Consider the following 23,990-nt stretch of genomic DNA (forward strand, 5'->3'; position numbering starts at 1 on the left):
TAATTTGCATGAGCCAGGGGTGACTTTTGTACCATCCCATAAATGTGGTGTGTAAATTTGTTGGTGGTTTTGCCTCTCTGTTTCTGGTACAATTAAACTTCTCTGCTTGCAGTAGTGTCTACAGGCAAGATAATGCCATTTTATACTGTAGAGGGAATGCTCCTCTCTTCTGGATTTAATTTTGCACTTCCCACTTGAGTAAAATTTCATATTTATTTCCTCTAATTCACTCTATACTCAATCTAAGTGGGATTTTTATTGCACTTCTTTCAAAAGAAATGCTGTTCCCCAGATAGCTGTACTCTGAAAAATATACTTGTGTGCTTTACATTATTTTAGGGATATATTAAAAAAATGTGAAAAAAGAGGGATTCCATCTCTCTGCCTCCTGTCATCCTGTGTATGAGGAAAACACTCTTCCCTGGAGCTGGAAGGCAAGGTGAATTTTGTAGTGTGTCAGCACCACTAGCAGAAATTCAAGCAGATGGACATGCTTGAATGTGTGCTTCTGGTGCTGTCCAGCTGTGCACAGGCAACACCTTTGGAGACACCTGGGCAGTCTCCTGGCATCAGTGATGGTTTGCTGGAAGGTAAAGGTTTGTAGAGTAGCCCTCTACCTCTTAAGCTTTCTAAGGAAAGGGAGCAATTGCCTTCATATCTCTGCTCCCCAGGTAGGGAATGGATTTAAAACACCCTCTCCTCTCTTGTTCGCACTGCTTTGAAATATCAAGGCAAAAAATGAGGAGAGTGGGTCCATGCTCTGGTGCTGAACTGTGTGTGCTGAGGGCAGTGGGAGCATCTGAATCCACTGAAGCAAATTCTTCCATGTGTATTAGTGCCACAAGTAATTGCCACAACCAGCAGTTCATCTTGTTCCTCTGTTGCGTGGCCTACCATCAGGGATGGAAAAAATAGCTGGTGGGTTTCCTGACAGAAGGGGCAGAGTGAGATGTGTCTGACGAGCCCAGTGGACTCTGAGGGAGGTGTTTACAGGTGCCAACTCAGCTCTCCATCTTTTTCCCCTGTCCTACATCTGTACTCCTCATTTTGCAACACCCACTCCCCAAGTTCTCATCTTAGTATAAATATTCTTGTTGGGCGAGTAAAATTGTGGTTTTTCCTTCTCTTTTTTTTTTTTTTGCCTCTGGTTTTCTTGCCTCTCATTCCTAACTGTTCAACCCCTCACCCTTCCCTATTCTGGTTCTTGCTACCCTTTTGCTCTGTGTCCTATTCCCTAAGTCTTCAGCTGTTGCCATTCCCCTTTGTGTCTCTCAGTTGTTCAAATTCCTGCTGTCCCCTCTGCCAGCTGCAAGTACCTGTCTCTTCTCACCAGGTTGAACTAAGGTCTCTCTGTCTTCTAGGTCCATCTTTGCACTTGATTCAGACAAATGCAGTTCCCTGCACCAAGTCAGGACTAAGAGGAGAGGTCAGCAAGAGAACAGGGAGGACATGCCCCTGTTCTTTCTTTTGATGCTGGCCCAGACCAGCCACTACAGGTATAAAAATATTTCTACACTCTCTAGAGGAAACACTGTGTAGAGGAGCTTGAGCCAGCTAGGCGATCCATAGCAAAGGGCATCACAGAATAATAGGTGCTTTGGGTTCAAATCCAGGAAATACTTATTGAAACACAGAAATATTAAAGCTTCCCTAAGAATCTTTTCCCAGAAGTTGAAATTCACAAAAGACTTTTTTTACTGTTGCTGTTGGAAATGACAGAGCTCCTTCAGCCAGAGTTTTCTGACCCTTTCGAGGTCTTGTATCTTACACAGGAAGTTTTGGCACAAAGAGGAAGAACATGGCAAAGTAGCAAGCAGCTGAAAATAAAAAACATCACACTCCCATAATAAATACCAAACAATTTTAATACTGGCCATATTCCTTGTAATCAGTCGTAAAAATACAGGAGTCTGTTTTACTGCACACAGAGACCCAGTTACTCTTGTCCGTGTAGGTCAGTGCAGTTGTCTCTTCTACTCATTTATACACAGTGTTAAACTGTTAGAGGGACCACAGATTGAAAAGCACCACATTAGTCTGATCGTAGTAATTCTCTCTTGTTTGTCTTAGAAAAGAAATAAAGATTTAACCTGGACAAAGCGTTTGTTCTGTCGTCTTGTGATCTGTACAGGGAGGTGTGGGGGGAAGTAGGGAATAAAGATGTCACCCAGCCCAGCCCACCTGACTCTGAGCCACCCATAAAATGTCTGAGACTGGGAGGAACAGCTCTCATCTTCTCATGAGAGAACTCATGGTCTTTGCACAGCTCACAGCTCATTAAATAAAACATGTTCTGTGTTAGCAGCCAAGTGCCTTGCTTTTAATGTCCCTGTCTGTGCAATTTAGCAGGTTTAGTATGTGAGCTTTTGGTGTGGCATCACTGTTGAATCTTGGTTCTCCTATTTCAGCATGCACCAGCAGCCTGCCTCTCAGATAAGAGCTGGCAAGTAGCTAGGAATCACATAAATGGAAAACTTACCTCCTTTCTCCTTCTGGACCTATGCAGAGTGAGTTTGTTTATTCTGAGGCTTGCTGCGACGCAAATCTTTTTTCCAGGCTTTGTAAGCAGGAGAGATTTGGGGGCAGATGTGTGAACAAAGAGAGGCACTCACCTTAACTGGCTGGGTGGCTTGGGAAGACTTTGTTGCTGTAATATTCTGAACTAAATATTCACATCTGTTTGTGCAAACATGCTGATCTCAGGGGAAATGAGAAGATTTATAGGCCAAAATAAGGGAATAAATGGCTGCTTAATCTGTACCTTAATGCCACAGACCTTCCTGGGGGAGACCTGGTGAGCTAAATTGTGCAGATATCAAAAACCAATTGTACTTGTAGCAGTGCACTCTGATTCTACAGTGGCAACAATCTATACTGCAGGTGCCAAAAATGTTCTGGGAATTAGAGTTCCAGAACAGAAGATTTCACTTTCTTAGGCTTTCAGTTTGAAGAATTTAATGATCAATCAATGTAGCCACATTTAAGAATAGAAAAATACGTTCCCTGGTTGGAGTAGGTTTCTCTCTCAAATGCACTGCTGAAAGTGTAGGAGACTTTGCCAGATGATGATGACTCAGAGACCTTTTTAGGAATTAGAAGGAACCCTGAGTGTAACACCTGTAACAACAAACCCCTGGCTTACTGGGCTTCTCACACGTGAGAAGCCTAAAGCTTTCCTCAAAATCAGCATTTACTTTGTGCTGCCTCTCTTTTGGGTGTATCTTCAAGAGTTTGATTTTATTTTTCCCTGAAAGCATCAAGACTTCAGTAGACTCTTCGTGCCAATTCTTCCCGTGGCTGCATTCACACAGATGATTGTAGAACTTGCAGCAGCAGAGTTTACCAAATTACAGTTCTGTCACACGGTGCATCCTCATCCTCGGGATTTACGTTGCCTCTGTAATGCACTGTGGCACCCAACTCCTAAACATTATGCATAAATCCATAAATGGAGGGATATATGCTTTATGCATTTATTTCCATAAATCACAGAGGTGTTAATGTGTTGGCATGCAGGTAAACAGAGCCTACTGTAACTAGATATTTAGATTTTTTGGCTTTGCTGGATGTAGTCTTCTCAAATGGAATAAAAAGTCTGAGAGATGCACTCAAAGTATTTTTAAGTGTTTATCAAGTGCCTAAAACTGAACACATATTATTTTGAAGATCTTCTTTAGTTTAATAGTGTGGCAAATAGTCTTCATCAAAATTTTCCAAATCTTTTCTAAGCAGCCACAGAAAATGTAATCAGATTTGTATTAATGTATATTCGGTGGAGCTCTAAAACAGTCTAAAAAGACAAGGGAAGAGACTGTGAAAGCATATTTAGCAACGTCCTTCACTAAATTTTCACCAGAACTTTGAATGCTCTTCAAAGAAACTTCAGAAGACAATCTGAGGATTAGTTTTCAGTGAGAAAAATGTGCATCAAAGCGAGTAAAAGCAAATATTTTAGGGCTATGTTGCCCAAAATGGAAAGTGCAGAATGAAAAAGTTGAGTCTCTGAGTAAAGCAAGCAAAGCATCCCTGGATGGTTTATGCAACATCATAAAGGTGAGATTAAACTCTCTGAACCTAGATTCCAACAGTATTAGTGCTGCTGAACTTTGGGTATCTGCATTCACTCAACCTTGAACCAATTCCATAGTAAGGGCATGGACAGTGTCTGAGTTACATCACAGTATCTCTGGTGAGCTGTAAGGAAATAAAAAGACTGTAAGATAACTGAGTTCAAAGTCATAAACAGTTTCAATACAATGGGTTTTTTTAAGGCTTACATGTTTATACGTTAACTGCAATTGTTTTATTTGGATGTTCTGCAGGGAGTTTGACACAGGCATAAGTCTGGTATCAGTTTCAGTCTAGAAATACTGCTGATACAGAAAATGAACCTTTTCCAGAAGGACTCAATGCAATTTACAGTGATGGAATCAGTGAATGGCTTTCTCCTTTTCATGTTCTTTGCAATGTGCTATGCTACCTAGAAAAGGCCATACAGAGATATAAATATACACACACATACATTTATGTGAGAAACATAACAGAACTACACTTTTAAAAAAAGTGAAGTATTTGAAATATTTTAGGAAGGTTTATCCAGGTGATAGAGCAGAGACTGACTAGATATGTCCTAAAGTATGCAAAAACTTTTTTTATGCTGGGTATTAAGTGCGGGGAATAGTGATTTGTAACTAAAAACCTGAGCAACCACCTTAAAATAGGAAAAAAGATAACAAAAATAAGACATTCCAGTCTAGGAAATAAATAATCCCACAGGTTCATCATTCAATGTATTCAAGTGAAATTTAGGAGAGCATGAAAAATACTTTCTGAGGCCAACCTCCAGTGCAGGGTTTCTCCCCAGGACAGCTTCAGGACTGTCATGAAGAGTCACAGCTATGATTAAAAATCCAGGAACATTCAACCTCTGCTCTGCCAAGAACACTGATAAAGCTTTCTGGCAGACTACTGAAGACTTGCTAGTCTAGGCTTCTGCTCCCTGGCTTGAAGCAGATCTAATGACTTCCCAGCCATTCCACCTTCCAGTCTATCCCAAGAAACCCCATCTTCCTCTTGCAGGTGTGAGAGGGAGGCACAAATAAAATGAGCAAGGAATGAGGAACAAACCACCCTCCACAACTAGGTCTGTTGGCTGGTGTTTATGATGTTCTTCATTTTGTGGTGGAATTTATCTGTGGCAGAAGCCAACCACATGGTTTCTGTTTAGATTTGCTATGAATTTGGTCCATCATTCCTAATTTAGAGAAATAAACTTCACAAGCTTCACAGTCAAGGCTATCACCAGGTCTTCTTGGAATTAAGCTTAAAGGCCCTCTCACAGCCACCCATTGCATTTCAGGCTAGGGATGCTGCCTTTAAATGTCATGTGCCCATGATCAGCCTCAGCTTTTTAGTATAAATGTGATATTTTCCTCCCCACAGCCTTAAGGAGGCATAACTCCTTTATGATGTACAGCAGCGTGTGGGCTTTGGCTTCTTTCATTCTCTAGTTCCTTCCAGGTAATTCCTCAAATGTCTTTTGTAAATAATTTTTATGATGGGTTAAAAAGTAATCTCTGGCAGGACTTAGATAAGCGGGATGAAGAGAGATGTCTCTTAACAGTAATGTTAATAGTTAGTTCCTTGTTTTCATGGCTCTTTTTACTATCCAAATTCTACAGAAGCACGAGGCCATGAGTGACCTTATTTTCATTCAGCAGTAGAAGAAAATTACCATTGTTACTGCTGTTATTGTTGTCATATTTCATAATTACAGAGATACCCCATTTTCACGGGCTGGTAATGGCTTCTCTGGAAGGAATTAAGTAGATTTTTACCTCCCACCTTGAAAATTAATAACTTAAGGAGGATGTGACACAAATCTGCAAAACCAAGAGTGGCATAGGGAGGGTCAGTAGCCATTGAATTTTTGTCCTGTCTTCTGGAACAAGAACATGTTAAGTGAAACTATCAGGATTGAGATTCAAAACAAGGAGAAAGAAGCAATAGGCTGAGAGAGTTGAGGTGTCTCAGCCTGGAGAAGGGAAGGCTTTGGGGAGACCTTAAAGCACCTTGCATCATCTAAAGGGGCCCACAAGAGAGCAGGAGAGGGACTTTTTACAAGGGCAGGTCGTGATAGGACAATGATTAATGCCTTTAAACTGGCAGAGGGTAGGTTTAGGTTAGATGTTAGGAAGAAATTCTTTACTCTGAGGATGGTGAGGCGCTGGAGTACATTTTCCAGAGAAGCTGTGGATGCCCCATCCCTGGAAGTGTTCCTGGCCAGGTTAGATGGGGCTCTGAGCAACCTGCCCATGTCTCTGCCAGTGGCGGGGTGGGTACCAAACTAAACTATCCTATGGTTCTTCACTCTGTGAGAGGTGGTGGTGGAGCTTGTTTCCAGTTAATGTTGAAGTCTGCATTGATGAATGAGAGGCTGGACTCGTACATGGAAAAAAATTCATTGAGGGCTACTAAATACAGATATCTGGCTCAGAAACTCACTTGGGCTGAAAACACTTGAAGGATAAAAGACCATTAAGGGAAAGTATAATACATACTTACCCTGCTTTACTCTTACCTAAGCATCCCCTTACAGCCACAGGTGGGGACAGCCTCTTGGCTACAGGATCTGGCTGCCCATGGCTGTGTTGAAAACTGGTGTGTTGAGTACTCTGAAAGCCTGGTACACAGAGATCTTGAAGCTTACAGGAGTGCTTTGCACTTTGGGGTTCAGAAGGAAAGTTTTCTTGTTTTCAATAATTTTAGGAGTTCTGAAGAATTTTTCTAATCTCTGCTCCCGATTAGGATGAGAAAACTGCAGCTTTTCTAGCAGCATTGTAGCTGAAACTAAAGTTGGCAAATAAATCAGAAAACTAAGGTGCTGGACAACCTTTTCTGAATCTCCTAAAAACTTGTTCCAGCTCAGCATAGTCAGAAATGAAGAGCCTGGGATATATAGGTTTCTTGTCTTGTTTAATAGTATGTATCTTGTTCAGGCCATCTCAGCACTGAATGAAAAAGTGAAATCATAACATTCCACTGTTGAATGTGTGCAGTCAGTGTAAAACACACAAGGATGCCAAGCACACTGCAAAGCAATCATGAACATCGCTCCTTTCTAAAAGGATTTGAGACCAAATGTTCTGATACTGCAGGTGGATTGGTGCAGGCAGAATGGCAGTGCCCAAAAAGGGGGAAGAGCCTGAGTAAAGAAACTGGTAATAGCATCAGTGACTCCTATGTGCAGGATCATGGCTTTCTTTTAGACTGTGTTGGAAGAGGTCAAGGTGCAAAAGAGCTACAGGGATAACACACACTTCATTCTGAAGATTGACCTGAATTAACTACTCTTGTTACTGAAAGCAACAGCTTACTTACATGTAATGATTAGGATAACTTTGTTCACCTGGCAGTTTCAGGAGCTGTTTTTCTTGAAGAGATTGTGGCACCTTAATGAAGAGGGAAAAGGAGGTTTGGATGCACAATGAGAAGAGCAAAAGTTTGGGTTTCCAAGAGGCTTCTAAGCAGTCATAGTGCAAAGGGAAAGGCCCTTCCATGGATGAAGAGCAGGGCAGAAGATGTCCTGGTTTTGGCTGGAATAGTTTTGGCTTCATAGAAACTGGTACAGCACTGCATTTTGAATTCAGCATGAGAAAAATATTGATAGCACACTGATGGTTTAGTTGTTGCTGAGTAGTGCTTACTCCAAGTCAAAGACTTTCAGTTTTCCATGATCTGCCAGTGAGAACCTGCACAAGAAATGGTGAGGGAGCACAGCCAGGACAGGCAGGACCTTAACTGGCCAAAGGGATATTCCACACCATAGAGAGTCATGCTCAGAAAATAAACTGAGAGGAGTTGGCCAGGAGCCACTGATCACTGCTGGGGGATGAGCGAGGCATCAGTCAGAGGGTGGTGAGCAACTGTGTTGTGCATCACTCCTTTCTTTGGTTTATTTTTGGTTTGGTTCTTTGTTTGTTTGTTTGTTTTTACTGTGTTTCAGTTATTAAACTGTTATCTCAACCCATAAGGTATTTTTTAGGTTTTTTTCTGACTCTCGTCCCATCCCCCTGGTGGCAGGGGAGAGTGGGTGAGCTGCTGTGTGGCACTGAGTTGCCAGCTGGGCTTAAACTGTGACTGAAGATGAGAAACAGAAAGCAGGAGTGAATGATCAGTTCCATAAAAATGTGTGCTTAATGTTCAGAACAGAAAAGGGAATCAAATATGAGACCATCCAGGGGAAGGAGTAAAGGAGACAGTCAGGACTTTTGCAGTTTCTCTGTATCTGAGGCTGCCCTGTGTTTTGAAGACAGTGAAGGTTTGGTTTCCTCATCTCCAAGAGGTGTAGATGGGAACTGGAAACAGTCTGGACAGGGATCTGTGGTCTGACCCAGCAGACACTGCACTGTTCCTGTGTCAGAGTGTGGCTGTATCGTGACAAGCAGATGGGGACACGTGAGCTTGACAGAAGGAATAATCAGAAGATCAGCAGATACAATGTCAGAGCTGAGGCTCTGAACACATACAGCTTCTGACACCTTCAGAGTCAGCTGTAATTGTGCTCCATGTCAGAGGACTTAGTCACAGCCTTATTTACTGAAAACAATATTCTTAACACCATTTCTTCAGAATAACTGTGATATTTTTATGTTTTGAAGTGAGTTCAGGGCTATGAAACTTTCTTTTTTTTCAAAGAGGATTGATGTCTATTTTTCACAGGAGGATTAATGGTGTTTCAGCTACTGTATTATATGTCTCCCTAAAATAAAAGCCACTGGAAATTCCTTTCAGTTCTACGAAGGTGCAATTAGCTTCAGAGTTGTCTTTTTTTTTTTTTTTTGATTGTAAGTGAAGTGCCAGAGACAGAATTTTCTATCATTAATTATAGTAAAGAAGATATAGTCTGTCATTTTAAAATTTATATCTGACTATTTATCTTCCTCTAACTCATATTTTTCTTCTTTCTGCTCTTACCTATGTCCCACTGCTTTTGATTTGGAACAACCATTAAAAATCTCGTGTCCTATGTTGGTAGTAGTAATTATACAGCTGAAATGTGTGGTGATGTAAGTTACTCCATTCTCTCCCACAATTGTGTTTATGTTTATGGTAAGGTTCATTTCAATACATTTATTTTTATGAATTTATAATAATAAATAATAATAAATAATAATAAATAATAATAAATAATAATTTGCATTATACTGCATTTATTATAACAATAATTAATAATAATTTGCATACCACAGGATATTAAATGTGTGAATCTCTGGTTAATTGGGAGTTGTGTGTTAATTCCTTGCAGGGGAGACTACCCCCTGAAAGGCTACTCAAGTCCACTCCAGAGGTTAAAATACATCTTGGGTTCTTTGCACAGAGTTAGGTGAAATGGAGAGGCCTCCATTAAAAGATGTATTCAACCAAGGGCTCAAACTCAATCAACAGCTGTAACAATGCAATTGCTTCAGAGCTAGAACAAAGAGGAAATTCCTGAGGCCCTGAAGGGATTTCTGGTTGTAGAGAGCACTGCCTTAGGTAGGTGGGACAAGATAGTGTTTCTTGGTCTTGCTGGTTTAAAATCTGACAGTGATGGGCGCTTTGTCAAGCGAGTGAAATGTGTGATGTGGCACTTCAGTGTGAGTTGTAGCTGCTGAAGTTGTACCTCAGCACTGGTTTGCCTCTGGCATAGCTGATGTGCTCCAAACTCTCACAGGATAACACCTTAAGGACATAATTTTCTTTAGGTCTTATATATTTTATTATTTTTGGGACGAGTTCTGATATTGAGAACCCCATTGTTGAGGATAACTTGATTTCACAGCAGCTCCTTTAGTTGTCCCCATCAATTTGAAATTATGTATTAGTAGTGCAGCTCTGTCCTTTTTCCCTTTGCCAGCAGGGTTGTCATTTTCCCAAGAACTGTCCTAAGAGCAACAACAACAAAACATCTACAAACACAAGATAGAGGTTTACTACTATATTATGGTTCTTGTAGACTTTCCTGTAGGTTAAAAAGTGCATGAAATTTTTTTTCTTGTAGGGTGGTGATAGATTTGTGCACACTAAGGTATTATTTTCATTGAGTCATAAAATGTTAAGGGTTGGAATGGACCTTAAAGATGAAGTTCCACATGCTTAGACACCTAGTTTCTCAAAGCCCCATCCAACCTGGCCTTGAACACTAACAGGGATGGGGCATCCAAAACCACCATGGGCAACCTGTGCCAGTATTTTACCATCCTAAATTTCCTCTCTTTCGATTTGTACCCATTATTCCTTGTCCTATAACTGCAGTTCCTGAGGAAGAGTCCCTCTCTTCAGGCTTCTCTTCAACCCCCCTTCAGATACTGGAAGGTTGCTATGAGGTCTCTCCACAGCCTTCTCTTATCCACAAGGAACGGCTCCAACATTCTCAGCCTATCTTCCTAAGCAAAGTGCTCCAGTCTTCCTATCAACTTTGTGACCTCCTCTGGACTTGCTCCAACAGCTCCATGTCCTTCTTCTGTTGGGGTCACCAGATCTGGATGCAGCACTGCAGGTGGGGGTCTCACCAGAGTGGAGGAGAGGAGAATCACCTTCAGCCTTCTGGCCACGCTGCTCCGGATGCAGCCCAGGATTCGCTCGGCTTTTTGACACACCTCTTTAAAGACTGGTGGCTGGAAATGAGCGAGCTCAGTAGACGACACTCTGTCCTTTGGTTTGGCACTTTCGTCCCCAATAAAGCACCAAAGGACCGTAATTACTGGATCGCTGGAACTTCACCGTCTCGGGGTGGCAGGGGCGCGGGCAGGACAGCCTCGGGTAGCTGTGCGTGCCCGAGAGGGCCCTTCCCCCGCCGCCGGCCGGCTCCGCGCCTCGCCGCGGCCCATCTGTCTTCCGTTCATTGTGCGTTTGCTCGATTCCGCGTCCCCCGCCGTCGCCGCTCGGGGCCCGCGGTGCCCGGGGCGGGGCGGGGCGGGGCGGTGCCCCCGGGCGGGGCGGTGCGGGCCGGGCCGGGCCGGGCCGGGCCGGGCGCTCTTATTGCGGGCGGGCGGCGGCGCTGCCCGGCGCTGGCGCGGAGCGTTACCGGCGGCAGCGCGCGGCCGCCATGGGGCGGTACTCGGGCAAGACGTGCCGCCTCATCTTCATGCTGGTGCTCACCGTCGGCTTCTTCGTGGCCGAGCTGGTGTCCGGATACCTGGGCAACTCCATCGCGCTGGTGTCCGACTCCTTCAACATGCTCTCGGACCTCATCTCCCTCTGCGTGGGGCTCTCCACCGGGCGCATCGCCCGCCGCAGCCGCCGCGGTCCCCGCGCCACCTACGGCTACAGCCGCGCCGAGGTGGTGGGAGCGCTCAGCAACGCCGTCTTCCTCACCGCCCTCTGCTTCACCATCCTCGTGGACTCCATCCTCCGCCTCGCCCGGCCCGAGCCCATAGACGACGCCCAGCTGGTGCTCATCGTCGGCACCCTCGGCCTCGCCGTCAACGTCGTGGGGCTCCTCGTCTTCCAGGACTGGGGCGCCTGCTGCCGCCGGCCACGCCCGTCCACTCCTCCGCCCGCGGCCGCCGCGCTGCGGGACGTGCCCGCTGGCAGCCCGAACGGCGAGGCAGATGAAGCAGGTGCCTTTCGGCTGCACTTCGCCACCCCGCCTTCCCCTTGTGTCCCGCATCTCTCCCCACCCCTCCTTCTCGTCAGCATCCTTCTCACCCTTCCGTACCCTTCCCCACCCCTTCTCTCCCTCTCGTTTTCCCTCGGGACCCGCCGAGATGTTGGCCCAATCCTCTGGGCCCTTTCAGAGCCCCAAGGCCACCCGTGGGCCCCGGGGGCTTTCACTAAGCCCACTCAGGCACCCGCCGCCTCTTTCACCTTGTACTTTGCCCCGGGTTTCTGGGTGTCCCCTCGGGATGGGGGAAGGAGGCGTTGCCCAGGGAACTGCACGGGAAATGTTTTGACTCGTTTTTATGTTTTCTTCTTGTCATCTTTGAAATAAGTTGATTTTGAGAAGGTTTTGGTTTTGATGTTTTTTCTGTTTGTAGAACTTATACACAACACAGCGTTTCTTCTTTGAATGCAGGTGATTCACCAAATGACCAAAAGAGCCCTGAAGAGGGGTTTGAGAAGAAAAAAGAGAAAAAGTCTGAAGCACTGAACATCAGAGGTATGGCATAGGAGTATACTGCTAACGTTATATTAACTTCAAACTCTATGGCTTTCATTTCAGATTTACATACACACACACAAATATCAGCAAGAAGGGGAGCAAAACCCCAGGACACTTCTATGTATTTGGATCCAGCTATCTCTGCTGGAAAGGTTTTGATTGTATGAAATAGCATAAGTAGTAACGAAATAGTGTCATGCTGATTTGGCTCTGAGTGTGCTCACATTTTGATTTTTATTCTTAGAAGAGTACAGCTGAACATTTGGAAAGGACACAAACTATTGCACTAAGCTCAAGTCATTGCAGGCTTTACAGGAAGGTAACACAGGTAGCTATTTTTGAGTGTCACTGACGTAGTAGTTGACCAATTTTCAACCTTAAAATGCTTTTGGGTAGAAAACAGAAATCCTTCTAAATCCCAAGGCTGATAATGTTTTATTGTCAGCATAAGAAAAAGGATTCTGAAACCACTGCTTCAGCATGGTGTTTTTGCAGGCCCCTGAAGTGTGAACCCATCCCTGTGAGAGTCTGTGACAGGATCAGCCCTTCCTACGTTGTAATTCAACAGGTGTCTGGGAATCTGTGGAGTGAAGCATAAAGCTCCTCCTAGGAATAAATTCCCCAAGTGTCTCTCCCTGTCTGTGTAGGCGTTTCTATGCATACACTTTTATGTGTGTACTCTGAGCAGGGCAAAAAGCAGATGTCTTTGAGGATATGAAATACGGAGTTTGTCCCCAAGGAAAGGACTGTCAGAAACCTGAATCAGAACAGTAGTTTCAGGCTTCTTATGGGCACCTCTCAGCAACTGATATTCCTCTAAGGTTGTGTAAGTTTGCATTGCATAAATTCAGCTTGAGAGGTCAATGTGGCAGTCAGACACCTGGGTTTGCTGGGGTTTTTTCTGTGTGTATATGTGACCGTCTCTCTTTCAAAAGTGCTTGCACAGCTACACAAATGCCTCTGTAAGGGAAGATGCTTTGAAAATCAAACCATGTGCTAGAGTCACAACACTTGCCTGAATGACCAGAAGCTGGTGTCACTGAAAATTATGGCATTATAGTGGTAACATTATTTGAGCAGGATAAGCAAACTGTCACACTCAGGGATGGAGGCGAGAAGAGTGAGGAACCAATTACTTTAGAGAAGGCCTTGCTTGCCTGAATGACAGTGCTTAGGTATAAAGATGCTGGAAGCTTTCAAAAATGTCTGAAGAATAAGAAGTTTTGTGACAGTTATTTTAAGATACTTTTCATCTTTGATTTTTAGAAAGAAATTTTTAAGTGCTACTTCAGTTTGTCACCTTTACAAAATCTATTTTTATTATCTTTATAAATATTCTTTGCTTCTGTAGTTATAAAGATGTGTCTTTGAAATTCTGATTCAATCAATACTTTTCATTTTGTCTACATAGCTATACTTCATGATCACCTGGCAAAAAATCCTTTTGTTGTGGAATTCGAGCCTCCCTGAAAAACATGGCTGAACAAAATGGATTGACAGAGGGATGGATTCCTTGATTTTTAGAACTGGTAGGAACAGGAATCCATAAATTCTGCCGGGCAGGATTAATTATTGTAGTGTGAAATTACTCCTTTTACTTCTTGAGCATATGCAGAGTAGTTCAGTGAGACTTTGCAAGGCAAGTTGTTGGAAACTGTTACCTGTGGTCTTACCATACTGCTTTCATTTTGTATATATTCATTTTCACTTCCAGCTTATAATCATAGTCTTTGGGATTTGATAGGGAAATGGGTTCGTTTCTGTCTGGGCCCTAATTCTGTGATGCCTTACCAAGATGTACATATTAATGATGTTAAGAATGTAAAATAAGCATTTTTCCAAATTCTGTATTCTCAATTACTAATTCATCAAAATTCTGACATAGTTAGTTTTTTTCTTAACTCAAAAGAGGGCTTTCTGAAACATTTTCCTGTTCTTTATAAGCTGTGCTCTCTTGTTAGTTGCCTGGGCAATGCAATTGCATCCTGCCTGTGCCTCTTATTAGTGCAACAGCTGATAGCCCATGCTGAATCAGGACTATTTGTAAATGAAAAGGAAACACTGCAACACTGTTAGGAGGAGTAAAACCCCGTGGTAGACTGCCAAATGGGGCAGAACATGCCTGACTCCAGCAGAAAGAGCTGGACTCACTAGGAGTTTGTAGTTTCTTATCTGACCCAAGTGATTTGGAGGAGCTCCAGAGGTTGTGGCCTTCATTTCTCACACAGATAAAGGTGCATGTGCAGAGCTGGCAAGGAACAGCAGCACAGGCACAGTTCTAGGGTTAATCCAGTATCCAGCATCATCAAAACTCTTTGCTGTGTTGTTAATGAGTTTTGGGGGAGCCTTTTAAAGCTTCCCTAGCCCAGAGGAAGGGATTAAATGGCAGTGAAGCACTTGAGGGTGTATGTGATAGGGTTGCTAAAAGGAGACGGTTCATTTCCTTCTTTCACAGCTTCCCCCCCCAAAAAAAGTACTGACTAAGAAATTAACTTCATATAGAGAGAGATGTTCGGAATTCAGGCACGGGTTGGAGTAAAATCTGAGTTTGAACAGTAAAAACTAACAAAAATGGAGTGTGTTTGAGAAGTGATGGGAAGAGCAAAGTTTATGTAAAGCAGTAAAAAGAAAAAGAAGAAAAAAGGGACTTCTTGGGTTATGGTAACTGTATAGCAGACAAACTGCTTTGGTTATTGTAGTTTAAAGAGCAGCTAAATATGTTACGGTTTTGTGTCTTTACCTTTTGTACAAAACCTTCTTTTATAAGACGTAAGAAGAGGTACCCAGCATTCCCCTCAATTTAGAGTAGTCCAGGCACTAAACCATGTGACTGACTCTAGATTTTTGGCAGGTCTGAAGACTAGTAATATTGATGGAACAATATGACTGGTAATCAAGCTTGATCCGAAAATTGAGGTCTGAGGGTATTTGGAGTCAGCTTAGAGTTCACTTAGGCAATTTTTCAGATTTCAGTGGTGTCACAGAAACTCATGGGGGAGGGTAACTGTTGCTGAGGGTAGTCTATGGCTCTCAACTTCCAGGGTAGAAGGGATAAATTTAGTAATCAATTTTTAATTTAGATTTAACGTGCCAGGGTCTCTTAATAATCTTCATGCATTTAAGCAAGCACATTTTGTGTTGCCATGGCATTGCAGTTGGACAGCAGTTGCTAGCATACCCTACATGCTTAATAATGCATCCCACTTAAACAGCAGTGCTTCAGAGTCAGTGTTTCCCTTGCTTTTTTTCCAAAAGCTGTTACTGAAAACTTTGGTTTTGATATTAATGGCTGGAATATTGCATTCTTCATGTCAAGTGGAACATGCTTGAAAAATGTAGCATTACATTCCCCTCCAGGAAAAAAAACCAAAACAAAGCAAAAAAACCCAAACCTATCCCACTAATGGAAATTGTGCCATCTGTTTCAGGTGTTCTTTTGCATGTTATGGGAGATGCACTTGGATCTGTGGTCGTGGTAGTTACTGCTACTATCTTCTACGTACGTCCTCTGGAGGCTGCTTCGTGTAATTGGCAGTGCTACATTGATCCAAGCCTGACAATAATTATGGTGTTCATCATCCTGTCTTCTGCATTTCCACTTATAAAGGAGACCTCAATTATTTTGCTGCAGATGGTCCCCAAAGGTGTTAATATGCAAGTACTGAGTAAGTCAAATTTGTTGTTGAAATGCTGTTAATTTTAATGATGTATTTCAATGCATATGTTATTTGTGGAATGGTATGTTTGGATTATTTACTCATATTAGCTCTAAATTCTCAAGAACTGTGAGAAACAGTCACATGCCTGTGTCCTAGCAACATGACTCAAATCTCTCTGGATTAGTTAAAGCATGCATTTTGAGAATGTGGTACTCCAACAATACATCAAACATACCAGATCTAGAGCTGTTAATGCTTTGTGTTGGTTATTTGTGAAAAAAAACAATGTTGAGTTACAATCTTTTCCAACCCTGCAGTGGCTACTTCTGAAAGGCTGCCAAAACATCTTAGAAATTTCCATTAAGGTTGGGTAATTTTGTAGCTCTTAGTGCTGTTCACACTGGTTAATTGTGGAGTAGCACTGGGTATTTCTGGAATTCCATCATGCTCAAGGGTTAAAGAAACCAGAAGATGTGGGATTTTGATAGAGGAAGTGATGCTGTAAGGTTTCCTCTGTGAACAGCTGGTAATTGCCATTAGGGAGCCTGAGGGGTGGGTGAATCCAAAAGGAAGGGTGGCCTGTTCATGCAGTCACCTGGAGGCTGAACTGAAGGCAGCTGGGAGCAGACATATTTTATCAAGTATATCTGTTCTAAAATGATAGTTTTGACACTGCTGCTTTTGAATAGGGCGCCTAGTGAGACAGCTGATCATTAATCAGTGCACCAAAGCCCCTAATACCTTTCTCTTATGTCTTCCAGCTGACAGACTATCTCGTGTACCAGGGGTTAGCAGCTTCCATGAGGTGCATGTCTGGGAGCTTGCAGGTGGGAAGAATATTGCCACCCTTCATGTCAAGTGCCAAACCCCTTCTGATTACCAAGATGCTGCTTACAAAATACGGAAGATTTTCCACGACGCAGGAGTCCATTCTGTGACCATCCAGCCTGAGTATGTTGACCACAAGACTTCTCATCTACTGTGCAGCTCACCCTGCATCTCAAAAGCTTGTGACTCTCAGCTGTGCTGCAGCCAGAGGGAGCCCCCCAGGGCTAAAACAAATGGCTACATGGAGAAAAGAGAAATCTGCCTTTCCACACAGCACAAAGACAATGGTTCAAGGAAAAGTGACATTGAAATTCCTGTGGAGGACCCAGTGGCAGAGGAGAGCGTGAGAAACGTGAAAAATTGTGACGTGTCTGATGGCAAATCACAGTTGTGTGGTACACGATTTTAGGCAATTCCCTCTGCTCTGTGTCATGTTTTCATGGAGCAAACATATCCTGGCTGGGAGGGGGGGCATCAGTCACTGTAGCTGATGTAGGTGTAGCAAAAAGATTTCTGTGCTTTAGCTGTAAACCAAAATACACCTAAATCCCCCTTGTACCTGAAATAAGGGTTAAGATTTCCACCAAGGCTGTTGTGTTCATCTAAGATTTTTGTGATGCAGCCTTACCCAGTTCCTTACCAAACTAAGGGTGAATTCCTGCAGTTAGAGTGGATTGAGTGTATTGCTCTCTGTCTGGACTGCTGTTTGCCATTCACAGCCAGTGGCACTGGGAGAGAAACTCTGGCCTTTCCTGCTGAAGAGAGCTGTTTCTTAAAAGCTCTGTGGCCAGTTAATGACTGTGCTGGGCTGAAGCACTGTATATTTACAAAGGACTTCAGTAGAGATGCTTTACTGATCCTTAAACCCCATTTTTGCATGGACAGTTCATTTTTCACAGTAACACTTCTGGCCAGTGGGGTTTGTGAATGAAATTAAGAGTATCTAAGGGGAAGCACTCAGGAATCTTGACTTGTGTTGTTTTTTTGATTGACTCCTGTATTTAGGGACAGAGCAGAAGCTGGTTTTGCTTCTCCACAAAGAATACTGGAGTCCCAGCCTAATCATAGATGAATGTGCTAAGGAATAGACTGCTTTCATGAAAGCAAATAAATACCTACTAACATTGTCTGTATGGACTCTAGCAAATGGAAATGCAGGCAGTCATCCAAATAACTATTATATTTTTCACTGCTGTGATTGTACAACTCAGTCTTTTCAAAGTCTTTTTATCCTTCTCCTGACAACACAAGTTCTAAGAGCCATAGTCTTATTTCATCATTGTGCAGGATGATTGCATTATCTTTAACACTTAGTCTGTCATTATTCATGCTGAATAAATAAGCTAATGTGTTTATTATGAACAGTTGAAATTCTGAAATTCTATTATTAAGACATAATTTAATATTGTATTAATTAAGGAAGCACCTTTAAAGTCTCATATGCAGTATTATCACTCAGAGGGAGCTTTAAAAAAAATTAAACCAGGAAATTTTTCCTGGTTTAGTCTCGATTATTTCTTCTTGGCTGGTTTTAAAGGTCTGAACCTTACCCTCTGCCCCGGCTTTCCTCCCCCTGCCCAAAGGTGTCTCTCAAAGCATATTTAGTGAAGGAGTTCACTATCTTTTTGCTGCTTGCTCTTTCTGAAGGTATGCAAGGGTGCTCTAAGGAAAACAAGGTGATGTGCCCTGTCACCAGTGCTGGATTTCAGTCAGGGGCATTTCACAGGGCTCTGGGAGAGGAGACTCACTACCCAATCCACACTGAGTCTAGTGCTTGGTCTCCCTGACTATGCAGATCACATCCAGAAGATTCCAAATACATTTTGCTGGCAAAAGCAGCCTTTCAATGGTCTGTGTGGCCTGGACAGGCAATTTCATCCATTTATTCAAAGGGACACCTTTGTTAAATAGTGGTGTCTTTACCTCAGTGACGCCTTAACAGAAAGGGCAAATTGATTTCCAGCCTGGGCTGGGAAAATACCAGGACCTCCTTGTAAGGATGGCTTAAAAGCAGCCAACTCCTTATTAATAAAGATGATTGCAATAATTCAGTGGATATTAAAACACAGAATGATATTTTACTGCTTGGAATGCGGTATATACTGAAGCAGAGATTCCAGTCTAAATAGAACATTTCTGGAACCGTAATTACCCCTTTTAAACAAATTTTTGGGTGAATTAAGACATTTTATACTATTTCATTGTAAGTTTGTATTATATAAATTAACCTATTTGTTAATATAATTAAGAGCTTGATCCTCCAGCCTCTTTGATTCCATTGGCAGTAGCAGGATCTTGCTTGGCAGTTATTGCACCAGCTAATGTAAATCAGGAAACATCATAAGAATTGCTCTGTCTTTTACAAGCATGTGCTGTGAAGTAAGACAGCCCTGTGTTCTGTTCTTTTTTTTTCCTCTTTATTTTCATCTGTGATGGTGTTTTGATGTAAATGAAAAATATATTTATCATGTTTTTGAGAACTGGAATAGACAGCTCCCAAAATAACAACAAAGTCTGTGGGAGAACTTTCTTCACAGATATCCTCTAAAACAAGCACCCTTTCATAATTATGCATTTGTGTCCTAAATTAGGTAATTATATATATATATACACACACACATTTTATTAAATGGTTGAAAGCTGGAATGGCAGTATTTACTCTGGGATTAAAAAAAACTAGTATGTGTGATGTTGGGGCATTTGTCAAAATGGACAATTTTTATTCTTCCAGTGTTAAAACCGTGGTTATGTATTTTAAAAATTTTTTAAAAGTGTTGTAATCTGAAAATACAATGAAATAACATCCTTAAACTTTTTTTCTCTTGTCTGGTTGAATGTACTGTAACTGCTGCTTGTGAATAAATGGGAAAATACTAGGCTTATAGAAATCTTCTTATCTAGAAAACAAACAGATTTTAAAATTGCTTTATTCCTCAAGCAAGCAAAACCAACAGAGCTGTGTTATTTATGAGATAAACCTTGCTTTTTTTTTTAATGTTGGGACTTTCAGGGTATTCAACTAAGGTTTCTGACCAGCATCTTTGCCTTCCTTTCAGTAACAAAATATTTTTCTCCTGTAGTGTGTGTCCCCTTCTACTTCTGTGGGAGGCTCCATTCCAATGAGTGTGTATTTTGTATTGGCCTGTTTCCCTTCAGTTCTTGGCATATCTCTTCTAATTCTGTTGAGGCAGGCTTCCCTCATTTTGAGATATAGTACTTTTCCATGTTGGCCCTTATCTATGGGCAGTTGCTCTAAATTCAGTTTTGTAGTCTACTGCACTGTCATAAAAGCTCTGTTCTGCCCTCTTTAGCTGAATTGCTTTGCCTCCCTGACAAGTGCAGGTTGATTGTGCTGCTCTGTCCCCTTCAACCACTGCCTTGTGATTGTCTCTCGTGGCTTTCACGTTCTCTTGCAATGATTGTCCCTTTCTGTCCATTGCTGCTGGTGGCAAAGGAAATCTGCTTAAATTGTATGTGACTTTCAACTGGTTGTCCAGCTCCTGTGGATGTGATCCATAGCCAGTCATACACGTGACCTAGTAGGATGATGATGAAACCTTTGCTAGGCTTGCCAGATCATTCTGGAGTAAAAGTGAAACCTGGAATAAGTTAACATGACATTGAAAGCAAAAGCAATTTACTGGCCTTCATCAGTCATGTGCTTTTTCTTAAAGGGAATCAATTCTTTTCACCTTTTCTTATGTGCCAAAAGTGCCAATTTGATTTTTAATGTTTTCTTCTTCTGTAGCTCTCTAAATGTAGGCGTTGCCTTTGCTCTTCATTATAAAGAAAACTGCTACTATTTTCAGGAGTATTGCCTTTGTTTTACCACCTTTTCCTTGTCTTCTTTACAATACTTTGACTCATAGTGCAAGTGTGGTTTTTTTCCTCCTAATGTTCTTTTCGTTGTCTCTTCAGTAAAAGCAGGATGGTTTTGATAGTCTGGTCATGGGGGTGTACCAATAATACAGATTAGAAATACATTTTTACGTATAGGTTTAAATTTTGCACTCTATTAAAATACACCCACTTTCTGGTTTTGCTATGTGACACACCTTACCATTGTAAACCAATTTTTGCCCTTTTTTATTTTTTCCTATTCTTTCCCTCTCCCATTCCTGGTTATAATGCTTACTGTCCTGAATACTCCCTTTTATTCTGAACTTTGAAGGAACCACACCAGCACCTGAATTTTTCCCAAAGTGAAGTTCACTATCCAAGTTCTATGGATGGCTTGATGTAAGTTATTCCAAGGACTATTTTGTGTAGTGTGGTCTGTGTAGAAGTGTTATCTAAGTAGTCATCCTGAGATAGGAACACATGTGTTTATGTATATTTAAATTCTTTATGAACACTCTAACTGAATCAACTTATTAAGAAAGTTTGATTTCTAAATGTGGGAAGTTAAAATGAAATCAGGAGGGTTCCTTGGTCATTAACATCTTGGGGGAAAGCTTAGTGAAAGATAATTCAAAAGCTATGAACATTCCTATGGGTTCTACTACTTACTCTGCTGTACAATGGAAGCACTTTCTATGTTAAATACTTTATTTGAACAGTGATACCTTGATGTGAGAATGTCACTGTAAAAGATTGTTACATTTATGGAGCTGTGTTGCTTAAAAATTTCCTCCAGTTTTTCTGTTCCTGATGTGATTTAATGTGCCAAAATGTAATTTCCATGATTGCTGAATCTCACTGGGGTTTTATTAACCATTAGTGAGAAATGACTTAAGGTTTTATGTACAGCTATATTTTTATCAAAATGAAGTTTGAATGTCTTGTAAATAAAGTGTATTTTTAAATAAACCTTTGTTCTGAGCTTGATGTATGCTAGCAATACATGATAATTTTAGGATCTTTGTATGAATGAAGTTTGTTCTCAACCTGTGAGCTTGTTAATATTGCAAATTTTGTATGTATTTAGAAGAAAAGGGGATCAGCATTCAAAAGCTTTTCTTCTGCAAGCAGCCTTGCATTTTGCCACATGGAGAAAGTTGAACCTGTGTAGATACAAAAATGCTGCTAGCAAGGATTTTCTTGCTAGTTTCTACGTCCGTGAGAGACTTTCCTCTCTCACAGAAGAGGTAGCAGGGAATGTAAACAACCAAGCCACCTGCAACCTTGAAAAGTCTTGTTTATGGTATAGTAGAAAAATATTTTGACAATGGATGTTTTAGGATTTTAGCCAATCACCCCCAAGGGGTGGCTGGTCCTTTGTCCAATTAGACTATGAAGAAAAAAGTCTATAAAAGAGTTTGTAAAATAATTAAATAAATCAATCTTGCTGCACAATTCCTGCCTGCGGGATCCTCTCTCCTCCTCCTCCCTATGGCTGCAGGACACGGTGCTATACCGTAGGAACCAGGCCTGTGGTAATATTTGGTGCTGCCCGATGTGATCTCCACTCTCTGACGTGTCCTGCTGCTGTGAGCCAAGCCGAATTCCTCTAGAAGTACGCTGTTCCCCTTCCCCCCTGGGACCGGGAGGTCCGACAGGACTGAGAAATGGCAAACAGTGGCTCACAAACTGACACTGTGGTACTGGTCTGGAAAGGTGTGTTTAGTATAATGCACACCTCCATTCCTGAAAACTCAGTTCAGGAATTATTAGACTGGGCTACCTTAAAAGGGTTTTTCATGAACAGAGATACTGCCCTGGACTTTGCCTTATGGCAGGAACTCGGCTATGCTGTCCAACAGGAGCTCCCAACTGGGGACCCAGCAGCGTTAGAATTATACAAAACCTGGCATTCGTTATTTTTTCTGCTGACAGACCTTGACTGTGACAGCAGGGCTGGCTCACCTATTTCGGTGATGAGTGACGGAGGAATGTGCGAGGGGGGCCCTGCTGACTGGGCTTCCAGGGCAAATGATGGTGGATTCAGAAAACCCCCCCCGGCTCCACAGGCAGAGCCTGCACCGGCTCACCCTGCACAATCGCAGGACTCCGCGGCCCCCAGAGACCCTGTGCCGGCAGAGGTGGGGGGGTCGGGGCAGCGGGAGGGCGCACAGCCTGCCTTGCCATTCAGCTCGGCGGCAGCCACGGCTTATCCAGGGCCGCAAATCAGCGGCTTAGCCAATTGGACCCCAGAGTGGCTCCTAGCTCGGTTGCATATGCACCTGGATCTAACTTCTTAGTGGGTGTAGCGCCGGGCGTGAGTGTGCCAAGACTGCCTGGGTGTGGTCCGCTGCCCTCCTTGGCGCTGGACTGTTCTGCACAGTCGCAGAACTGAGCCATCGACCTTTTAATGCAGCATCTGCCTTTGCTGACAGAGTTACTGAACCTATCCCGAAGGATGGAGGATCTGCTCAGCTTGCTAGAGCAGTGGATGCCCAAGCAATTCTGCCGTGTGGAGCGCACCAAGCCTGCGCCGCCCATGCCGCCAGCACTGCCCGCGCCAGCCGCGGGAGACGCGGTTCCAAACCAGGAAACAGCGCAGCCGGCGGCGAACCCAGAAGCAACGCCGCCACAGGAAAACCCAGAAGCGGCGGCGGCTGCGGAGCGGCGGACAGGGGCGGCGGCGCCGGGTGAGGCCGTGGAGCATGGGCCACCAGCGACGGCGCCAAACACGGCCGGGGAGCGAGAAACAGCAGCGGAAGCGGCGACCGCGCCGAACGCGGCTGCCGTGCGAGAGACAAGCGCGGCGCCGAGCGCGGCTGCAGCCCCAGAGACAGCGGCAGCAGCTTCAGTACCAGCTCGGTTGGGACCGGCCGAGACAGCATCCCGTAAAGAGGCTGCTGTCCAAACTGCAGCGCAGCCAGCTGCAGTCTGTCCTGTCTGTTCTGCCTCTAGCAAACTTAGCCAAAGTGCCCCTCTCCGTCCATTTCTGTTCACTCCCAGCACCTCAGAGTTGCCTTTTCCTGATGATTCCTCGTCAGGCACTGAGGCAGATGAGGTGCTGGCCCCAGGGCATCAGGCGGCTGTAGCCACGTGGTGAAGAAAAAGGCTGCGCCGGTCTCGCCCCTGGACCTTTCAGGACTGCGCAGTAACAGTGCATCCGACCCACTGCAGTCACTTCTTAGAGTCAGTTAAGATGCGAGCATTGGAGGAGGGTGACTGGAGGTTATTGGAAACCCTTGGAATGCCAAATAGATCTGAGGATTCTGGGGATAACCGGGGAGCTGTTACACTCCATCTGCAGGCTGTGCCAGAAGTTCAGGATGGTAGTGCTTCCCCTAAAGGGGAGATCCAAGCTTTCCCAGTGTATAAGGCTCTCCCAGATTCAGGGGAGCATGACAAGCATGAGGTGATGGCTTGGAAAGTTGCCCAGGACCTCCAATCCAAGGTGGCACAATATGGGCTAGGTTCTGCTGAGGTTATGCAGATAATAAGGGTGATAAATACGGATTTGCTTT

At 43.3% G+C, this 23,990-nt stretch overlaps 1 protein-coding gene across 1 annotated transcript; it reads left to right on the plus strand.

The window, feature by feature from the left end:
* Nucleotides 1–10,664: 10,664 nt before the first annotated feature.
* Nucleotides 10,665–21,392, plus strand: SLC30A10 (solute carrier family 30 member 10). The gene is given in 6 exon segments (XM_069009505.1): nucleotides 10,665–10,775; nucleotides 10,777–10,836; nucleotides 10,838–11,603; nucleotides 12,059–12,142; nucleotides 15,574–15,810; nucleotides 16,566–21,392. Coding segments are annotated over 6 exon segments (1,734 nt in total). The 3' UTR covers nucleotides 17,042–21,392.
* The last annotated feature ends 2,598 nt before the right edge of the window (nucleotides 21,393–23,990 follow it).

Source organism: Aphelocoma coerulescens, chromosome 3, assembly GCF_041296385.1.
Source record: "Aphelocoma coerulescens isolate FSJ_1873_10779 chromosome 3, UR_Acoe_1.0, whole genome shotgun sequence".
Classification (NCBI taxonomy): domain Eukaryota; kingdom Metazoa; phylum Chordata; class Aves; order Passeriformes; family Corvidae; genus Aphelocoma; species Aphelocoma coerulescens.